The following is a 22,113-nucleotide window of genomic DNA, read 5'->3' as shown; positions in this document are numbered from 1 at the left end:
TACGGTGGCCGGGAGCGGCCACTGCACTCCAGTCTGGGCGACAGAGTGAGACTCCAACTCAAAAAAAAAAGAAGGCTGTTTTGCTAACTGAGAACCCAAGGTCTGACACAAATGGCTTCACCTCTGGTTCCCTGGGCCCACTGATTTTCAAATCTCCTCCACCCTCTGCCCTGAGCCTTTCAAAAGTTGTGGCATCTTTTGAACAAAGGAATTGATACATGGAATCTTAAAACTAGAAGTAGAGATTATCAGGTCGAAGTAAAAGTCAAGGCCAAAGTTCCATACTGCTACACACACCAAAATGCTCTGATTAAACAGAGTTTGGGAAACACTATCACACATGCTAGAATCTCTTTGGAGTGAAGTCTTTGTGGCAGCTATCAAATTCAGAAATACATCTTTGACTCAGAAGCTGACTTTCTTTTTTTTTTTTTTGAGTTGGAGTCTCACTCTGTCGCCCAGACTGAAGTGCAGTAGCCGCTCCCGGCCACTGCAGTCTCGACCTGCTGGGCTCCGGCAATCCTTCCGCCTCAGCCTTCCAAGTAGCTGGAACTACAGGCACGCGCTACCACGCCCGGCTAATTTTTTGTTTATTGTAGAGATGAGGTCTCATCAAGTTACCCAGGCGGGTATCGAACCCGCGGACTCAAGTAATTTACTCACCTTGGCCTCCCAAAGCGCAGGATTACAGGCTGAGCCACCGAGCCCAGCCAAAAGCTGACTTTCAAGAGGAAATATTACAACTATATTCTACAAGAATGTAAAAAAGTATGTGCAAAATGCTCATGCCAGCAGTGCAAAATATGTTCCAATGGGGTGGTGGGAGTGGCTAAATCAGGAGCTCCATGGATGGGAAGACAAAAAGATCTCCAAGTTATTCTGGTAAATGGAAAAAAGATAAGCCTTCACTGCAGAATTATCTGTTCCAGCAAAAGACTTTCAGAGCCACCAATGGTAAGACTGGCTAAATTACTAGGGCATCCTGATGTTTGCACCAGAATACTAGACAGTCACTCAATATAAAGGCACAAAACTAAATGTCCACGAAGGAGGGGACTAAGTCAATTACAGTAAAGTCAAACAAGGACTACAGACAATATAAAAGAACAAAGATGTTCTCTTGGTAGTGCTATGAAAAGATCTCTAAGATAAACCGTTACACAAAAAAAGATGCAGAATAGCATGTATAATACGCTGCCTTTTGCATAAAAGAAAAGTAACAATCATCTTTCTTGATAAACCCTGAGTATCAGTGGGTTCACATGTGGGGGAGGGTGTAAGTGAAAAATGGGTGGAGGGAGGTTTGAAGAAGACTTTACACCGTGTACTTTTAAATATTCTTCAATTTTTTTTTTTGGAAACCATGTGAAATGATTATTCCAAAAAAATTTTTTTTAGTTGAGCTAGATCTGGGAAAGACAGCCAAGATTTACTGTTAAATGGGAAAACAAAAGCAAGATTTAGAATAGTTTGTAGAGTATAAACATGATTAATTTTTGTTTAAAGAAAAACTATGTCTTATGAGAAAGAGAATGAGGTCATGAAATGCAGAGGATGGGTGAGAAACTGTTTCAGATTAAAGGAGACTAAAGAGCTACTACAACACAACAAGACCCTGGATTGGATACCAAACCAGAAACTAAATTGTACTTAAAAGAATATTGTTGGGACAACTGACAAAATTTGAATGTGGACTGTGGAGTAGATAAACTTAACATCTTTAAGTTTAATAACTGTATTATGATTAAGATAGTAGATTTGTTCTTAAGAAATATACTGAGGCTGTGCACGGTGGCTCAAGCTGTAATTCTAGCACTTTGAGAGGCCAAGGCGAGTGGATTGCCTGAGCCTGCAGGCTTGAGACCAGACCAGGGAACTTGACGAGACCTTGTCTCTACAATAAAATAAAAAATAGCCAGGTGGTAGCGCACATCTGTAGTTCCGGCTACTCGGAGGGCTGAGGCAGAAAGATGACTACAGCCCAGCAGGTCAACACTGGAGTGGCCGTGAGCGTGCGTGCCACTGTACTCCAGCCTGGGCTGAGGAGTGAAACTCCAACTCAAAAAAAAAAAAATACTGAACCAAGTGCAGTGGCATGCACTTGTAGTCCCACCTACTAGGAAGCCTAAGGTGGGAGAATTGTTTGAGTCCAGACGTCATGGGTTGTAGTGTGCTAAAAGTCTGGTATCAATATGGTAACCTTCTAGAAGCAGGGACCACCAGGTTGCCTGAGGGGTGAACCAGCTCAGGACAGAAACAGAGGTCAGAACTCCTGTGCTGATCAGTAGTGGACAGCCACTGAACTCCTGAGCAAGACAGTGAGTGACTCATTTATAAAAACAAAAAGTACGCTGAAATACAAAGGAATACAGACACGATGTATACAACCTCCTCTTAAATGGGTTAGATAAATCATATACAGCTGACCCTTGAACAACATGGGTTTGAACTGTGAAGGTTCACTTTTATGCAACTTTTCTTCAATAAACATATTTAACTTTTTTGGAAATCTACAAAAATTTGAAAAAACTTGCAAATTGTACAGCCTAGAAATACTGAAAAAAAATAAGAAAAAGGTATGTCATGAATGCAAAGAAAATGTATATACTTGTCTATTTATGTGTTAACTATGTTATTAGTAGTTAAGTTTCTGGCTGGGCTTGGTGGCTCAATCTGTAATCCCAGCACTTTGGGAGGCTGAGGCAAGTGAACTGCCTGAGCCCGTGGGTTTGAGATCCACCCGGGCAACTTGGCAAGACCTCGTGTCCACAATAAATCCCCCCAAAAAATTATTCGGGCGTGGTAGTGCACGCCTGTAGTTCCAGCTACTTGGAAGGCTGAGGAGGAAGGATCACTGGAGCCCAGAAGGTCGAGGCTGCAGGGGCCAGGAGCGTGCCACTGCACTCCAGTCTGGGTGACAGAGTGAGATACCAACTCAAAAAACAAACAAAAAAAGTAGTTAAGTTTCTGGTGAGTCAAAAGTTACACATTGTTTGACTGCATGGGGCTTGGTGCCCCTAACCCCACATGTAGTTCATGGGTCAACCTGTTGTTGGGGGACAAGTAGACCACTTTGATGCCTTTGGTGTGGAACTCATGGGGTTCTGTAGAGCCAGGGACATTGTCCAATATCAGAAAATCTTAAAAAGCAGTCCCTTACTGGCAAGGTGCTTCCTAACTTTAGGAATAAGGCATCGATAGAACCAGTATGGAAAAAGAGTTCTAGCCGGGCTTGGTGGCTCAGCCTGTAATCCCGCGCCTTTGGGAGGCTGAGGTGAGTGGATTGCCTGAGTCCACGGGTTCAAGACCCACCTGGGCAACTTGGCAAGACCTCATCTCTACAATAAATAAAAAATGAGCCGGGCGTTGTAGCGCGCGCCTGTAGTTCCAGCTACTTGGAAGGCTGAGGCGGAAGGAACGCCGGAGCCCAGCAGGTTGAAGCTGCGGTGGCCAGAAGCGGCCACTGCACTACAGTCTGGGTGACAGAGTGAGACTCCAACTCAAAAAAAAAAGGAAAAAAAGAAAAAAGAAAAAGAGTTCTTGCCTTCTTGTTATACAACTAGAAGATTGGCAGCCAATGTTTATCTTTTCCTTTCAAGGCTTGAGAGTTAACAACTTTAAAGATAAGGGCCTGTTCATAAATCCAAAGCACCTGCACAAAACTGTAGAGTTAATCTACCCTTTCCTGCCTTAAATCCTGGTGCTTGCTTCTCTGCCTTACTAATAAATGTCCTCTGTGGCATTTTCCCACCCAAAATAGGAGGTTAGGGGAGGGAATGCACTTTTGTCTGCATCAAAAATTTGTAGCCCTCTTCTCCTCAAAGATCTTAATGGCATATGGAACTCATCTGTTGCTTCTTGGTTGGTAGAAGCTGCTTTACCTGTTATCTTGACATTTTTCAAACCAAGTCTCTTTCTAAAATCAGCAAATCATCTTTTGCTGGCATTAAGTTCTCCAGTTTTAGATCCTTCACCTTCCTTTTGCTTTAAGTTGTCATATAATGACTTAAACTTTTTCTTGAATCATAACAGAGTCTACAGGTATGTCTTTCTTACAGCAATCCTGACCCCACATAAAAGCTGCATTATTAATATGAGATAAAAGGTATTTCACAAAAGGTACAAAGTTTTTAATGCCTGCTCGCAAAGCTGCAGTGATGACTTCAGGAATTTCCTTTTTTTTTTTTTAACAATGGTCCTTATGTTGGATTCATCTTGAAGTGACAGACAACCACAGCTGTAGACCTCATGCTACAGAATATATCCCAAAATTAAATTTTTTCTTGTAACATTGTGACTGCTTTCTGCTTCTTAGGAGCACTTGCAGCATCACTAGTGGAACTTTGTATGAGTCTCATGCTGTATTCAAGGTTTATGGTACTGCACTAAACACATACAAAAAAAACAAGAACCTTCAGAGTTCATTTTTTCCTGAGATACACAATCTACTGGAGAAATGAACTACTCACACACAAGGATGTGTGACATAAGTGTTTTAAGCAGATACTTGCAACAACTGAACTCATCACAATAGCAACAGGAGGTGGCTAAGAAATTATTATAGTATGTACTACAGTTAACTTTATGCAGTTATGATTTATTTATTTATTTATTTTTTGAGTTGGAGTCTCACTCTGTCGCCCAGACTGGAGTGCAGTGTCCACTCCCGGCCCCCGCAGCCTCGACCTGCTGGGCTCCGGCGATCCTTCCACCTCAGCCTTTCAAGTAGCTGGAATTACAGGCATTCGCTACCACGCCCGGCTGATTTTTTGATTTATTGTAGAGATGAGGTCTTGCTGCCCAGGCGGGTTTCGAACCCGCGGGCTCTGGCAATCCACTCACCTGTCTCCCAGAGGCGCAGGATTACAGGCTGAGCCACCAAGCCCAGTTTGCAGTTATGATTTAATACTGCACCTTTACATTTCTCTAGACTAAGAACGGTGCACGTAAAGACTGCAAGCATTTGTGTTTATAAGTTTTGATAAATTTTAACTTTCTATAGTAGGGGTTTGATTATATCTTAAGGCAATAAATGATAACAGACTAGTATGTACATATCTTTTATATACTTACAACATATCTTTTTCTCAACTTTTTCAATATTTCTAGGCTACATGGTTTGTCTGTGAGTTTTTTATTTTTATCTATTTATTTTTTGGGTCAGAGTCTCACTCTGTCACCCAGGCTAGAGTGCAGTGGCACACTCACAGTCACTGCAGCCTCGACCTGCTGGGTTCAGGCAATTCTTCCACTCAGGCTTCCAAGTAGCTGGAACTAGAGGCATGTACCACCACCCCTGGCTAATTTTTTGATTTATTATAGAGGTAAGGTCTCGCCATGCTGCCCAGGCTGGTCTCTAACCAGTGGGCTCAGGCAATCTTCTTGCCTTCACCTCCCAAAGTGCTGGGATTACAGGCGTGAGCCACTGCGTCTGATTACTTTTATTTTTATAGAGACGAGGTCTCACTATGTTGCCCAGGCTGGTCTCAAACAATCCTTAGTCTCCCAAAGTGCTTGGGATTACAGGTGTGATCCACCACAACTGGCCAAGTTTTCTCAAATTGTTGAAACTTTCCAAAGTATTTTCCAATATATTTATTGAAAAAAAAAAAATCTGCATTATCAGTGGACCAGTGCGGTTCAAACCTGTGTTGTTCAAGGATTATATATATGCATGCACATACATGTATAAAAATGGTAAAGCTAATGTGGCAAATGTTGGAATCTAAATAAGCCCCTATGACAATTCTTTCTTTTATTTTTAGTTTTGGGGTCAAATTCTCACTCCATCACCCAGGCTGAAGTGCAATGTCATGATCACTGCTCACCACAGCCTCAACTTCCTGGGCTCAGGTGATCCTTCTGCTTCTGCCTCAGCCTCCTAAGTAGCTGGATCTACAGGTGTGCATAACCATGCCCGGCCAATTTTTTAAAAAGTTTTTGTAGAGACAAAGTCTCGCTATGTTACCCAGGCTAGTCTTGAACTTCTGGGCTCAAAAAATCTTCCCACCTCGGTATCCCAAAGTACTGAGATTACAGGTGTGAGTTACTGTGCCCGGCTAAGAATTCTTTTTTCTTAAGTTTTCTCTAAGTTTGGATTTACTTCAAAGTAAAAAAAGAAGAAGAAGAAGAATGCATGTATAATACAAATATGTAGGAGAAAAAAGTCCCAGAGGAAGCATCCATCTGTATAGTCACTTCCTCTGAACTTTCACAGCATTATTTTACAAACATGTCATATAATTCCTAATGATATCAGTACTAAGTGACATTTAGTAAGCACTTACTATGTATCAAACACTGTTGTGTTTTTTTGGGGGTTTTTTTGAGTTGGAGTCTCACTCTGTTGCCAGACTGGAGTGCGGTGGCCGGGCTCGACCTGCTGGGCTCCGGCGATCCTTCCGCCTCAGCCTTCCGATAGCCGGAATTACAGGCGCGTGCTACCACGCCTGGCTAATTTTTTTTTGATTTATTGTAGAGATGAGGTCTCGCCTGCCCAGGCGGGTCTCGAACCCGTGGGCTCAGGCAATCCACTCACCTCAGCCTCCCAAAGGCGCGGGATTACAGGCTGAGCCACCGAGCCAGGCTTGTTGTGTTTTTAATGATTAATGACTCCACATAAAATTCTGTAGTACAAAGATTCTCACTTAGAGGATACTGAAAGACAGAGAGGGTAAGTTACACAGGGCTGTGGGTGGAAGAACAAGGACTGAGTCCAGGGAGTCTAGTTCCAGAGCCGACAGCCATACTCTATAGCTCTGTGTATGTCAGTCACTGCTCTCCAGAACTGAAGTATGGCAGCACTCAGACACACTCTATTTTGTTCTGTTCTGCATCCATCTCTGCTCTTCCAGAAGACAGTACAAAGATTGTACAAAGCCTGGCTCACCAATGTGAAGTGAAGAAAGGGAGACATTTTGGGCTAAGATGATGCCAATGTGGAGCAAGAGCTAATACCACTGCCTTCAAGAACAGATAGGCTATTTCCTAGCAATGAAAGATATGAAATTCTTGAGTTTGTTCAGAAAAATGTCACTCTGGTATCTAGAGTGATGGAAGGCTGTGCACACCTCAAGTCCCCAGGCCTCTTCAGTGTATCAGCTGACAGCTTTGCACACAAGACTGGGGTTGGGAGTTGGGTGGAATGGCAGAATTTCACATAAAATGACAATCATTGTTTCAGTCTTGTCAAGCAGACAAAAAAGTACGGCAGAGTGGCTAGAGAAGGAACAGAAAATGAACAGAGGTATCACCCCCAAAAAGTATATAGGTCAACACCTGGTCTGCCAGCTCCCATAGGCTGCTAGCACTTACCGCAAAGCAGCCAATCACATCATTCTCTGCAAACTTGTCTCCGTAGTTTTCAAATCGGCTATTGGTGGACTTCTTCCCAGTGCCTCCATAGCCATAGGAGAAAGGCTCTTCGCCTGATAAAAGAAATAGCAAAGGCAGGTTAAACCTGCGATGGTCATAAGGGCCTCAATGGCTGCCACATATATTTAAGGAAAAAAAAAAAAACATTTTCTTTTAGTTTTATTAATAAGGTGCCTTTTTTCTAAAGAGGTGGGAAAGGTTAAAAGGAATCTTTTTATTATGCAGAACTTTGGAGGGACTGATAGGGTTAGTTGTTTAGTCAGGAAGTAGGAGCCCAACTGACGTGCAAAGGAGAATTTGGAAAGGGAGGAAAGGAAGCGAAAAGCTGGAATGGAAGAGGACAGCTGTATGCTGAGATGCAAACTTTCTCTGTGACACTCAATATTCAGCTGAGTCTACTGATGTCATCGATTTTTGGTGCCAGTGTGCTTTTGGTAGAAATCAGTAAAGGGGATGGGTTTTGCTTCTGGAGACCATGAGGACTGATCCCTGAGAAAAGTATTGATTTCCTTAGGCTACAGAACTGGGCGCTGAAGTGATCTGAGATCCCAAGAGCTTTGGCTGCCACCTGGGTTACACAGAGATTCTTGGGCAGAACCCAAAGATTATCCTGCTAGAAAAGAAGAAGCTGACAAGCCTGAGTTTCAGTACAGGTTACGAACCATCTGTGTGATCCTAGACATAGTGCTTGACCATCCTGGACAGTTTCCTCATTCACATCAACTGCCTACCACCTTCCTCTCAAAACTGAGATAAAGATAAAATGAGATGACTTATTAGTCTTATATTAAAAAGTGCTGGCCGGGATCGGTGGCTCAGCCTGTAATCCCAGCGCTTTGGGAGGCCGAGGTGAGTGAATTGCCTGAGCCCGCGGGTTCGAGATCCGCCTGAGCAACTTGGCGAGACCTCATCTCTACAATAAATCAAAAATTAGCCGGGTGTGGTAGCGCGTGCCTGTAGTTCCAGCTACTTGGAAGGCTGAGGCGGAAGGATTGCCGGAGCCCCGCAGGTCAAGGCTGCGGTGGCTGGGAGCGGCCACTGCACTCCAGTCTGGCCGACAGAGTGAGACTCCAACTCAAAAAAAAAGAAAAAAAAAAGTGCTAATATGTATGGAAAGGAAAACCGTACACTCCTTTAGACCTAACATATCTACATTTTTCCTTGGTACAAATGTATGGAATATACATGCAATCTGATTACATGCACAGACTGCGTAGTGGTCAAGTCAGGGATTTTAGAGTATCTATCACCCAAATAACGTATATTGTACCCATTAACCAATTTCTCCTCCCTGCCATTTCCTCAACGTTCCAAGTCTCCATTATCTATCATTTCACACTCTACCTCCATGTGAACATGTTTTTTAGCACCCACTTATGAGTGAGAACACAACATATCAACTTTCAAGGATTAGTCTTACACATGGTTAGGCAATTATACACAAGGATAATAGCTCTCAAATGTTTGACAGCAAAAATTTGCAATAAATTTAAGTGAGCTACAAAAGGACACTTGCTAATAATACAACTATAAAATAGAAAATTACGCAATGGTCAAAAAAATTATACTTATTTACAAAAATACATCCATCACATGCTAAATTTAACCAGGCGACACAAAGTATTCATAGCATGATCCAGTTTGAATATGTAAAAAAAAAAAAAAAAAAAAAAGTCCAAGAGACTACAGATAAAAATGCTAGCGTTGGTTATGTTATCTTGTGGGTTTAGGAATGATTTTCAACACTTTCTGTATGACCTGAAATTTGACAAGGAGCACGCATTACATTAATAATGTTTATATGACCAAGGAAGGCAGAGTTCTCAGCACTGGTCATCCTCAATCACTGGGGTCCGCAGGAAATTGAGGCCTAGGGATCTGTGAAATTCAAAACTTATCAATGGGCAGCCATTGCCTCTCCCTACCAACTGGCCTGGACTCCAATGATGTGTGCTTCATCTTTTACACTAGGTTGAGCTCCAGAGAGAAAATTCAGACACAACTTCAAGCTTGAAAACTTATTTTCAGCACTTTGAGGGCAAGAGACACTGATCTTTAAGAAAGGGAACAGTTTCCCCTTTTTTTGAGCCAGACTCGCTCTGTCTCCGGGCTAGAGTGCAGTGGCATGATTATGGTCACCACAGCCTCAAGCTCCTGGGCTCATGTGAGCCTTCCAAGTAGCTGGTACCAAAGGCAAATGTCACTACATCCAGCTAATTGTCTTATTTATTGTAGGGGCTCGCCAAGTTGTCCAGGCTAGTCTCAAAACCCTTAGGCTCAGGCAATCAATCCTCTTGCCTTGGCCTCCCAAAGTGCTGGGATTATAGGCATGAGTCACCAAGCCCAGCGGGAATAACTTTCTAAAGAGAATACTGACACTTCTCCTAAAAGATGAAGAATGAAAACTAATTCTTCACAAAGAAGTTGTTATACAAGCACGGTCCTCTTACTTGAATCTGGTATGCCTCAAGTCAGGCAGTGTCACACCCCTAGTCCTTGTGCCTGTTCTAATCCAGGTTAGTTCTGTTCAAAGTCTGATGCCGGGAAGGGAAGCTTAGGAGCCTTGAGAATCCAGAGGTAGGGGCAATCACTCTACTCTCTGGACTGCTTAGCTGACCTCCCCTTACCTAGCTGGGTGCTGCAGGAGTCCAGGGACCAGCCGATACGGACAACATGGGGGTCAGGTTCTGTAGATGGAAGGTGCTTCACGGAGATTTCCTCATTGATCTGGGGACAGAGGACAAAAGGGCTCAAGATTGATTCTCTAGAAGCTGGTAGGTTATGAGGCAATACAGGAGGGAAGCATATCAGGCACTAAAAAATAGCAATAGATTTTGTTGCTGGGAAAGAGGTGTTTAAGCAGTGCTGAAGAACCAGTTGCACTGAAACTAGGGCCTTTAAAGGGATCGGGAGAGTACAGGGCTACAGACAGGCATTTCAAAATAAGATAATTTTTATGTATTTATTTATTTATTGGGTTGGAGTCTCACTCTGTCGCCTAGGCTGGAGTGCAGTGGCACGTTCGTGGTCACTGCAGCCTTGACTTGCTGGGCTTAGGTGATCCTTCTGCTTCAGCCTTCTAAGTAGCCAGAACTACAGGCACATACCACCACGCCCAGATAATTTGATTTATTGTAGAGATGAGGTCTCACCAATTAACCCAGGCTGGTCTACCCTGTGGGCTCAGGTAATCCTCTCACCTCAGCCTCCCCAAGTGCTGGGATTATAGGTGTGAGCCACCGCGCCCCTGGCCTATAAGTTAATTTTTAGTTTAAGGGACCTTTATAACATCTTGTAGAAGGATAAAATGGTTCTGTCTTTGGGAGCAATCAAATAGTTTCTATCAAAACTGTAAATTCACATGCTCTATAACACAGCAATTCTACTTCGAGCTTATCCTACAGATATACAAATACATGTACATGTAGGTATACATATGAATGTATGTTTGTGTATGCAATATACAGTACAGCATTGTTTATATATATAATTTTTAAAAATCAAGAAAAAAATCAATAAGCCATTGGTTATGATATATCCATGTCATAAAATGCCACGTGGTAATTAAAAAGAATGAGGGCCAGGCACAGTGGCTCAAGCCTGTAATGCCAGCATTTTGGGAGGCTGAGGTAAGAGAAGGGCCTGAGCTCAGGGGTTTGAGACCAGCCTGGGCAACTTGGTGAGACCTCATCTCTACAATAAATAAAAAAATAAGCGGGGCATGGTAGCGCGTGCCTGTAGTTCTAGTCATTTGGAAGGCTGAGGCAGAAAGATCGCCTGAGCCTAGCAGGTCGAGGCTGCAGTGGCCATGAGCATGCACTACAGCCTACGCAACAGTGAGACACTGACTCAAAAATAAATAAATAAATAAGGTAGGGCTAATGTACTGGTTGGAAAAATGTCCAACATGAAGTATTAAGTAAAAGAATCAGAGGGGAAAAAGTGCCTCCTGATTTAACCTCTAATTAAGTTAGAGATCAAACAGTTACCATATTTCACTGACTTAAGATGCATATTTTCTACAACTTAACATCTCTGAAATCATGACCTACCTTACAACTGATTTGATAAGAAAGCACTGTGTAGTTTCGTTGGCAGTGTTTCTCTGGGTCATGAGTGGTGCATAAAATAATCTGCAACTTATATCAATGGTCTTAGTCAATAAAACACAACCCTCAGCTTCAGTTTACACCCCAACCATGGGGGATAAAAGTACTTGCTTCATGACAGCACTGTGAGGATTAATGGAGATAATCCATGTAAAGAGCTTGGAACTCTATCTTGTGCATGCAAAGTACTTTACAAATATTAGCTATCACAATGGATAACAAAGGATACATGAGAAATTGTTACCACAGAAGTTACCTCTAGGGAGCAGGATGGAGGCTGAGAGGATAGGAGAATAACTTCTGTTTTTTTTTTTGAGTTGAAGTCTCACTCTGTCTCCCAGGCTAGAGTGCCACGGCGATCTTTCCGTCTCAGTCTTCCAAGTAGCCGGAACTAGAGGCGTGCGCTACCACGCCCGGCTAACTTTTTAATTTATTTATTGTAGAGATGAGATCTCACCAAGGTGCCCGGGCTGGTCTCAAACCCACAGGCTCAGGTCTCCCAAAATGCTGGGATTATAGGCTGAGCCACCGAGCCCGACCAACTTCTGCTTTTTAATCCTATAATCTTCTGTGCTGTCTACACTTTTATTAAACATGAGCATGTATTAGATTCATAAGCATAACTTGACATGGAACTTTGAAGAGATGAAGCAGACGATGGCCTAAACTGGCAGTTTTTTCCCTGCTCTCCCCACTGGCCTCTCTTTAGTGACACCTGAGACTACTCTTTTTAGATCACTTTTCCTCCAAAAAACAACTTTTCCCAGTTCTAGCAAAAAAAAAAAAAGATCACTTGACTAGTTAACTATATAATACCTGGACCAAATCACAAGGAAAAACCCACTTGATGAAGCAACGTATGGTTGGCCTGCTTTTCTGATATGGTATTTAGCAATAATATAATTTCCTGAATCCATTATGTTTATGTTTCCTTGGATATAGTATATATTCAATCCAATCTCTTTCGCAGTTGCAGCTTGGACAAAGGTGGCTGGTGACAGGCTATTCCAATAGACAGACTTGCTTTTTGTCACTATCCCTTCTGCTGTTTCTACTCACCTTCATCTCGAAGCATACACGGCCCCTTCTGACCCCATAGCTGGCTCGGGCTCCTGACCACAGGTATGCAAAGCCCTCAATTGTGAGTGGATAGCCACTACTACGATCTCGGGCCACCTTGAAGTGGAGGTCGCAGTTATCTGTGAAGAAAAAAGCCGCAAGTTGGCTAATGTTTTAAAGGTCCCAAGAAGCCGGGCTTGGTGGCTCAGCCTGTAATCCCAGTACTTCGGGAGGCTGAAGTGAGTGGATTGCCTGAGCCTGCGGGTTCAAGACCCGCTTGGGCAACTTGGCAAGACCTCATCTCTACAATAAATCAAAAATTAGCCGGGCATGGTAGCACACGCCTGTAGTTCCAGCTACTTGGAAGGTCGAGGCGGAAGGATCGCCGGAGCCCAGCAGGTTGAGTGGCTGCTCCCGGCCACTGTACTCCAGTCTGGGTGACAGAGTGACACTCCAACTCAAAACAAAAATAAAATAAATAAAAAATAAAGGGCCCAAGAAAGGAACAGGCAGAGGGAAGTTCCCCTAGAATGCTGACCAGGAGTACACAAAACAACATATTGTAGAGGCACGTGCAAGACATGCCAGTGCACCCTCTAATCTCTCTCCCTTTGCGCAGAAGGGGTGTGGACTACTGCAAACTGGCCTATATCACTCTACAGAGGATCTGGCATTCTTCACCTGACTGGATCAAAGGACAGACTTTAGGGGAATCCTCAAAAATTGTACAAAAATGCCTCTGATAGAGATATGTACTTGCTAGGGAGAGGATCCAAATCCTCACCAGTTTCAAATTCGATTTTTTTTGGAGTCAGGGTCTCACTCTGTCACCCAGGCTGCAGTGCAGTGGCACAATCATGGCTCACTGCAGCCTCTACCTCCTAGGCTCAGGTGATCCTCTTGCCTCAGCCTCCCAAGAAGCTAGGACCACAGGCATGCACCACCACACCCAGCTAACGTTTGTATTTTTTGTAAAGGTGAGATCTCATTAGTTGTCCAGGCTCGTCTTGAACTCCTGGGCTCAAATGATCCTCCCATCTCGGCCTCCCAGAGTGCTGGGATTAAAGGCATGAGGCACTGCATGCAGCCACAAATTAGATTTTAGAATACAAAAAAGCTAATCACCACCATCATATACTCCATCCACTTCCTTGTGCTAATTCTAGCTTGTGTTGCCAACAGCTGTACAAACATCTGACCCTGATCTACAGCTGCCATCCAGGCACCAGTGCTGAGATGAACCACCGGCTCCCAACTCTTCTCAGGAACCTAAGACTCCCCTGCTGTTGCTCTGACTTTTTGTCACTGTCCAAGGAGAAAGTCCTGCCACCAAGAAAGCATTTCCTGACCATCCTGCCCATGAGGTGCTCTTTCTCTAAAGGCTGAACACCATGGTCTAAACATTTGATCAAATGCTGCCTCATGGACCATTGCCACTCAATAATTTCTTAAATGTTTAGCATTACTCTGGGTAGATTTTGTCTTTGAGGGTTTGTGATAGAAGAGACTGTGTATAAGATCTTTATCTCTTACCAAAGCATATAGTCAGTGCCCTATAAACTTCAGCTACACAAAGAAATACATGAATAAGTTCCTGCTGTCTTTCTGCTCTGTTGAGAAGTGCAGTGTTCCCAGGTCTGACTGGGCTTCTAGATGCCTGTAAAAAATTCAGATTCATAAGCTCTACCACTTGATTCTGATTTAGGAGGTCTGAGGAGGGACAGGACCTCTATAATCCTTCCTCCAGGGCTTCGACGCACAGTCAAGTTAAAAGCCACTTATCCAGGGGAAAGAAAACTGAACTGGAGGACAGAGAACAAGGCAGGCTAGGTGGTGTTCAGAGGACAAAGTGGCATTGGTTTCACCAGGAATGTGAGCAGCTGATGGAAACTGTGGAACTGGCTGTCAAAGAGTTAAGTTTCCCCAGCAGCACTCAGATTCCCTTCCTGATTAGATGACAACCCCCTGGGTATAAAGGGCAGTTCAGGGTTTTCCAAATTGCTGTTGTATTCATTCTCTGAGAAGTCTCAATGAAAGCCCTCTGAGGAATTAGGGTAGGATTACTCTTCCCTGAAAAGAAGTTCAGAGAAGTAGAATGACTTGCTCAGGGTCTCACAGCTAGAGCTGGAAGGAAGTCTTCTGTCTTCAAACCAGCGCTCTTGCTCCAGAGGTATGCTGTGTCTCATACCTGGACTAATAACGGCAGGGATTCTGGTGCAAGTCAGTGCACAACTTCTTAACAATGACTGGAAGGTAGAATCAGATGGGCACTCCAAGGACTCACATGTATCAATGGCAACAAGGGTGTCATCGAAGTCGTCTTCATCTTCTTCAGCAGGAGGCTGAGGAGAGCGGCCCCTGTGTTGGAAAGAGGGGTTAGATCACACAAGAATAGCTGGATAAGCACAAAGGAAGAAAAATGCTCAGCTAAAATGACAAGGGGTTTGTAAACTACAGCCTGGATCTCAGTTTCTTCCCACAGAGGTTTGCAAAAGAACTCTGGACCCCTAAATACTTGGAATAAGAGCAGTGACCATTAAATCCTAGAGTGAAGACAGGGATTGGAGAGAGCATGCTCCACTAAAGAGGGGGTACCAGAATCATTTAGGGAGCTTATTCAAACACTCCTTCTCACACCCCAGGATTGTGATTCATGCCCTCTGCATGTTGAGAGCTGCCTCCAGAGTGAACTCTGTTACTGACTGAAGGCTGTGGTATCCCAAAGGGTGCTGGCCAGGAAGAGGAACGTGCAAAAGTCTAGATAAATCCAAGTAATTACAATCTATCCATATACCAGTTGTCTTAAAACCCTGTATCTGAAAGGAATTGAAATGACCCATTTTTTCAGCTTCTTCCTCTCTTTTAAAAAAGTGTCCTAAATTATGAACCATATTCATCTTCCTACCAAAACACTAAAAAAGGGACTTTGTTAAAATACTGCTGGTTTCTGCTATATAGGGATAAGGCAGAGGAGTAGAAAGGTGAAGTCTAACGCCCGGGTCCTGCCTGGACAGTCTGGATGGCCCTAGTCCACGATGTACACAGATCAGCTAGTCTTGCTTATCTGGCTGCAGGCATCCCCTAGCTGCAGGCTTCCCTCTGATGGAGTGTTATTCTGGCCCCGCTCACCCAGGGCTAACAGAGCCTGGCAAAGGATTGAAGAGGCAGGCTGGCATCTCAGACATGAAGTCTAGGGTGTCCAGAATTTACCCAGCAGGTAATAACAAGGAAGGAACTGGAGAAAGGACCAAAAGTTTAGGGTAGTTAAATATGGTAGTGAGGCAGGAAGGAACAGGAGGAAAATGTAAGGGCAAGAAGAAGTCTGCAGTCCCTCTTGGTTAGAACGAGCATCACCAATGGGCATGGGGCCATGGACACAGAGACCTACTGGAACAAGGTGACTGTTGCCTCATACACCCACCTCCTATCCTCTCGGTGCTCAAAATACCCCCGTCCTCGGTTTTCTTCATAAGGCCTCTTGCGACTCTGGAATTGCTGTCTGTCTGGCTTGAGCTGAGAAGCTTCAGGCGGGAGGAAGCTAGTGGGTGCTTCTGGCTTCATCTCTGTTTTCACTTCTACTGTCAGGACAAATTCAGATGGTCAAGACACTTGGAAACTGCCCAGCTATCACCTATTGATTCCTTTTACCTAAGGAGATGTCAACAGATCTTGAATGCAGTGATGAAAGGCTGGGCCCAGGCAGTTTTCTGGGTTCAGCAGACGCCTGCTGAGCCAGCCAAGAAGACTGTACTGGAGAACAAAGCTAAGATATAAGATGCCATGACCCCACAGTCTCCCAGTTTCTCCTCCCAAAGAACTGCTCCACCTCAGTTTTTACAAAGCTTCTTTAGTGTGGCAAGGGACAGGGAAAGGGTAAATTCAACAGCGTACTGTGGTCCTGCAGCTAACTCTACTGGCCCTAGTCACCCTACCAACAAAGCCCAGAGTCACTCAATTAAGCCATTCATAGGCATGATAACTTCATTAAGTCATGCCACAAACAGGAAATCAGGATGGGAGAATGTGCTATAGATCATGGTAAAGTTCCAGCCTCAGGCAGACTCAAAGAAACAGGGCCTAACCAAAAGCAAATCATGAATTCAGGTCTTGCTTTACTTCTCCCACAGCACTAATCTCTGATGCTATGGCTCACTTGTATCTACTCATGTCAACATTTAATCCAAGACCACCTTGGATCACTCCCTAGCTTTGACATGTGGACCAAGTCTCTCAGAAAAGACTCCTGATTCTATACAGTGGAGAAAGTGCTCAGTCTAACTTGAAGAAAGCCTCCATGGTTCCCCAGCACAAGCCTGGGTGCACAGATGACTACTGACAAATATTTGTGGATAACGACATAGAAAATACTCTCCTTGGGCCAAATGATCCTACAAGTCTCACGGAGCCTGACACAAATCTGCAATTTAACCTACATTCATTAAAGCCCTCAACTACCCACAATAAATGTCTGGGGATTTCACTTTGTGGATGAACCAGAATGGAATTAGATAGAATCATCTAGATTCATTAAGAGAAGGCACTGGGGCCAAACACAGTGAAAAGAGTACAAAAGTGGGAGTCAGTCTTGGCTTCATCATTTCCTAACAGTGGGACCCTGCTTTCCAAATAATAAGATACAAATTGTGAGGAATGCTGCTACTTAATCAAGAAAACTAGCCTGGGAGCCAGTTTCCCAGGTTCAAGCCCCAGCTATGCCATAAGATAAGCCAACTCCAAGCCAAAAAATGGAGGCATATAGAGTTGGATTACATCTGTGCTTACAAACTGGCATTATGGGGGCCTTTGTTCTGGAAAGATATATTTACATGTCTAGGAATTCCTGAGTTTAAACAACATAACACAGGGTTCTCTTTAAATCCAGACCTTCTCAGAGCCCTTAGTCCTAAGCACAATGACTCTCCAAGAGATGGTACAGCATATGCTACATTTTCCAAACACATTTGGCTAAGGAACTAGCCCTCACCCCTCTTCTTTTCAAAGATATAGGGTTTTGCTTTGTCACCCAGCATGGAGTGCATTAGTGCAACCATAGTTCACTGCAGCCTGGACCTCCTTGCCTCAAGGGGTTTTCCCACTGCCTCAGCTTCCTTAATAACAGGCATATCCCACTTCACCTAATTTTATATTTTATTTTTGTAGAGACAGGGTCTCACACTCTTGGCTTCAAAGTGATCCTCCCACCTTGGCCTCCCAAATCACTGGGATTACAACTGTGAGCCACCACGTGCAGCCAGGAACCTTTTTCTGAGGCACCCCTAATATTATCTCTTGCAACAATCTTCTTTAGAAGATGGGAAATACCAAACTAGATTTAGAAGGCACTTTCTGGCTCCCACATTCTAATATTCTGAACAATACTCAAGTATTAATCTCCAGGTCTAAACTCTCCAGGATGTTGATACTAACATCTAGAAACAGATACCGTGAAGACTCCCCTCTCTCAACACTTGGAAGTGGGACTGAGCTCTTTTCTTCAAACAAAACACAACAAATCGAAACCTTGCCAGAGTGATAAAGACCAGATAAATTGCCCAAGAAAAAAGATGCAAAGTTTTTCTGGAAAGACAGGGTCTGGGCAGAAGATAAGGGCTCCACAGAGATTCTGTTACCATCAAAAAAATAAATGACATGTGTTTTCCTACCTGGGCGATAGGCCTGCTGCTGCTGCTCCATTTCCAGTGGTCTCCTCTCGTAGACTGACTCGTTTTCTTGCTTGATGACTTGGGTCTCATAGAATTGGTTCTGTCTAGCAATATTGTCCATGGCATCTTAAAACAAAAAACCCAGTCAGTTAGAAGGGTGCTTCATGGAAAATGCTGAATCAAAGGTAGCTCTTGTAGCTTCTTTTATGCTACATGACACCATCCCTACAGGGCTTAGTCAGTCTGCCAGAGGCTAAAGTGTGACAACACCTTCAGATGGAAATCTTCCTGGGCGGTCAGTGGCCCTAGATGCCTGAGGACGTGTCTTCTTGCCCCTCAAAAAGTCACATACCTGCCTATGACTAGGTTCTACAGAAACTCAATGTACAAAACCAACTGAAGCAGAACTGCTCTGGTTAAAGCAAGAAGATGTGAAAGTTAAGAGAGGGGGGTCCAGCAAGACCTCCCTGATTAAGTCTCCACTTTTAAGGGCAAGGAGTAACTCTGCACACACTTGAGATTCCATGGAGCACAGTTAAAAAACTATAGGCCTAACTGTTTTTTGTTTTTTTTTTGAGTCGGAGTCTCACTCTGTCGCCCAGGCTGGAGTGCAGTGGCATGCTCACAGTCACCACAGCCTCAACCTGCTGGGCTGAGGCTTCTGTCTCAGCCTTCCAAGTAGCTGGAACTATAGGCGCCGTGCCACCACGGCTAATTATTTATTTATTTATTGTAGAGACAAGGTCTTGACAAGTTGCCCAGTCTGGTCTCGAGCTCCAGGCTTAGGCAATCCTTTCGCCTCGGCCTCCCAAAGTAGTGGGATTATAGGCTTGAGCCACCGCACCCGGCCCTAGCTGCTCTTTAAGAGTGTAAAGCTTAGGGGGTGTCGCCTTCAGGGCACAACCTTAAAAATGGTTCAGAGCACAAAGTCATCCTCTGCCCAGTCCCAGTCACTAATCCCACCTGCACAGTCAACCTTCTTGAAGAATCTCTTCCACCCCACAATAGCTGCAGAGGTAAGGAATAACCATGTCAGCTAAAGGGAAAATGAGGAAGGAAGGAAAGGAGCTGTCAGAAAAACAGGTTATCATAATAGTGGCCTTAAGATTCATTAGTGATATCAGGAGTTGGGTTGGACGGGTTTCAGGAAGGTATTTTGTGGGTCTAGGAGCTCAACAGGAGAGTAGTAAAAGTAACAATATTAACTATTCATGGAGTATATACTATATTCCAGGCCCTGGGATATAGCTGAAGCTAAGTTTGCCTCACTAAAGCCTTCAGTTTAGTGAGACAGACACATGTTAAACAAATACTTACACACAGAAGTTTATGGTTGTGTTAAGGGTTACAAAGTAGTATCAGGAGCTAAAAAAGAGATCTGGAAAATAACAGATAAGCCTCAAAGGACATAGATGATAACTCAGTGATGAGAATGGAGAACATTCTTGGGGTTGTGATAACCCATGTGAATGCTCAGTGGTGGGACTAGAGTACCAAACTAGAAACTCCCTCAAGGACAAGAACCTCGCAAACCATGAGAAACCTAGGATGGCAGCACACAGGCTCTCCACCAAGGGGCAAGATCTCTGCTGGTGGATATGCCAGGAGACATGAAGCAGAACCAAAACAGACTATTCTGCCATCCACTAACTGAACGAATCCTTTCTCAGATGACATATACATCTGGGTACAAACCAGGTGCAGCCCAAAGGGAGGAAAGTCACAGGTCACGTGGTTGGCTACAGGCCTGTTTACCATGGCTGAAGGGAAGACTAAAGGAGAGCATGAAGGAGGTGCAAATGATTTTGAGGCAAGTAGGAGGGAGGAAAAAATAGAATTATCTCCTTAATAGGAACATAAGGCCCTTTAAAACTATTCTGCTTCTTCCAGGCTCCAAACGCAGTGCTCTTCTCCCCATAAAGTCCCTCTTCCCAAGCATTTCTCCTGTGCACACCCCCATGCCCTGCCAAGAGGAGGCACACTTCTAGGGTCCTTCTCCACTTTCTAAAACATCCATCTCCTAACATCCATCTCCATGTAATCTCATTCCTAACACCCCCAAAGTCAGAGTGGGGAGATCACATTATTATTAATCCCACTTAACACACAAGGAAACCAGGCTCACAGAGGTGAAGCGACTTGCCAAAGTCAGCAGATCCAACTGGAAACAAAGTCTGTCTGAGTCTAAAGTCTATGCTCTCAAGCACAGGACTCACTTTCTCTGGCCAGGACTATCCCACTGTCCCTTCTTCCTAGGCGTTCCTGCCACAATCCCTCCTGCTCTAGCCAGGCACACAGCATCACTCCTTCCTTCCCAGGTCTCTGTAATGGGAAGTCCTCTTCCCAGCACCTGGATCCCAGATAATCCCCCGGCCACTGTCTATCCCAAATCTACACACAGGGTGCCTCGCTCCAGGAGATTCTCATAAACAAGAATCCAATGCTAATCCCAAATCTCCTCTCTTCTGTGACCTTATTTCTCCCCTCATTTCCTTTGCCTCAAGCCCCCTTTGCAGAGAAATAGCACAAACTCTGGCCACCAGGGTCCTTTTCTACTTGCTCCTTAACCTCTCCAGTCTCCCCATTTCCTAGTCCTGCTAGGACACTGTGCTTTTCTGACTCCAGACATCTTCCCATACCATGTCCTCCTCTCCTCAGACAATTGCAGGTCTACCCTAATCCTTCTCATTCCTAGTGTCACGCCTCCTCGTTGATGCAGAGGTTCCCTGTTTCTCCCTGAGGGCCCCAGCTCTCTGGACACACAAATAACTGCTTCTGGGGCCCCAGGGGCCCTCTCTTGGAGACGCTCAGCCCCAGAAACACTCCCCCCACTCCACCCCAGGCCCCTAGCCAAGTCAACAAATTTTCCTTCTCCTTCCAAATCCCAGGCTTCCCCCTCCCCCACACTCACTAAACCAAGCTACAGACACCTTTTGTGCTGAACATAAGGTCCTCTGTCCCCCACCACACATTTCATCAACTTCAAACGTTACCGACTCGTCTGCCCCCACCCCACCCTCAGCCACCCTGCTCCCCAAACATTGCACGGCTAGTCCAGGACCACTCAACAGTCCCCTCTGAGTGAGTTATCCGTCCTCGGCGTCTTCCCAGCTCTAGACCCCAGGTCCTTTGTCTGGTGAAGCACCCCGCCCTCCCCAGCCAGCCTCTGGACACCAGGGTCCCCCATGCCTCTCCTAGAAGTCAACCAGAAGGTCCCCGGATCTCCCAGCACCCAAGGTCCAGGCTGCACCTGCCTCCAAGGTGGCCTTCCCAGTCCCGGAAGAGAGATGTGGGTCCCCTGCAGCCCCGATCACCTCCTGGTCTCCCACACCCCCAAACGCTCACCAGCCAAACACAGGGCAACTCAGCCCATCTGACTCTCCCCAGCCACAGACAACCCACCCCCCGCGCCACACAGGGGAACTCCCAGTGTCCCATCCGGCTGCGAACTCCAGGATCCTCCCTCCTCACAACTCTCCCAGCCCCAGACACCCGGCCATTCCGTCCCCAAACCTGGAAACAGGACTCCCAAGCCCCAGCCCATCCCGCGGGGCCAGCGCGGCCACCAAGCCCATCCAAACCACAGGACCCCCGTCCCCAAGGCCCTCCCAGGCCCCGCAGGGAAAACCTCCCGTTCTGCGAGTCTCTTCGGATCCAGAAGCCAGTTTCCGGTCTCCGAGCTCTGAAGTCGGAATCCTCCCCGCCCCCCGACCCTCGTCTCGGAGACCGGCAGCCCCCCACCCCCAGGTGTCTCCCGGGCACCGAATGTCAGGATCCACCCTCCGGTCATCCCGAGACCCTCGTCCACCCGGATCCTTCTCAGCGGCGAGTAGCGGGGTCCGCAGGCCGTCTCCCCGACCTCGGGCGCCGGGCTCCCGCGTCCCACAGCCCTTCCTCGGCCCGGACTC

The 22,113-nt window shown here is 45.2% G+C and overlaps 1 protein-coding gene across 2 annotated transcripts in view; it reads right to left on the bottom strand.

Annotated features, from left to right (window-relative positions):
* Nucleotides 1-22,113, bottom strand: part of HNRNPUL1 (heterogeneous nuclear ribonucleoprotein U like 1) — a 60,744-nt gene that overhangs the window by 22,976 nt on the left and 15,655 nt on the right. The window contains exons 1-7 of one of the 2 annotated variants that reach the window (XM_008047975.2): nucleotides 21,834-22,092; nucleotides 18,206-18,331; nucleotides 15,964-16,117; nucleotides 14,827-14,900; nucleotides 12,543-12,682; nucleotides 10,002-10,101; nucleotides 7,315-7,427 (exon numbers count right to left, since the gene is read on the bottom strand). In XM_008047975.2, the coding sequence (XP_008046166.1) occupies nucleotides 7,315-7,427; nucleotides 10,002-10,101; nucleotides 12,543-12,682; nucleotides 14,827-14,900; nucleotides 15,964-16,117; nucleotides 18,206-18,326 (702 nt within the window). In that variant the 5' untranslated portion in view covers nucleotides 18,327-18,331; nucleotides 21,834-22,092. Of the gene's footprint in view, nucleotides 1-7,314; nucleotides 7,428-10,001; nucleotides 10,102-12,542; nucleotides 12,683-14,826; nucleotides 14,901-15,963; nucleotides 16,118-18,205; nucleotides 18,332-21,833; nucleotides 22,093-22,113 lie in introns of those variants that run through there. The other variant, XM_021707518.1, reaches the window with a different exon arrangement.

This window comes from Carlito syrichta, unplaced genomic scaffold (genome assembly GCF_000164805.1).
Source record: "Carlito syrichta isolate Samal-C Ts95f unplaced genomic scaffold, Tarsius_syrichta-2.0.1 Scaffold119893, whole genome shotgun sequence".
NCBI lineage: Eukaryota > Metazoa > Chordata > Mammalia > Primates > Tarsiidae > Carlito > Carlito syrichta.
This window is presented reverse-complemented; position numbering and strand designations above follow the sequence as displayed.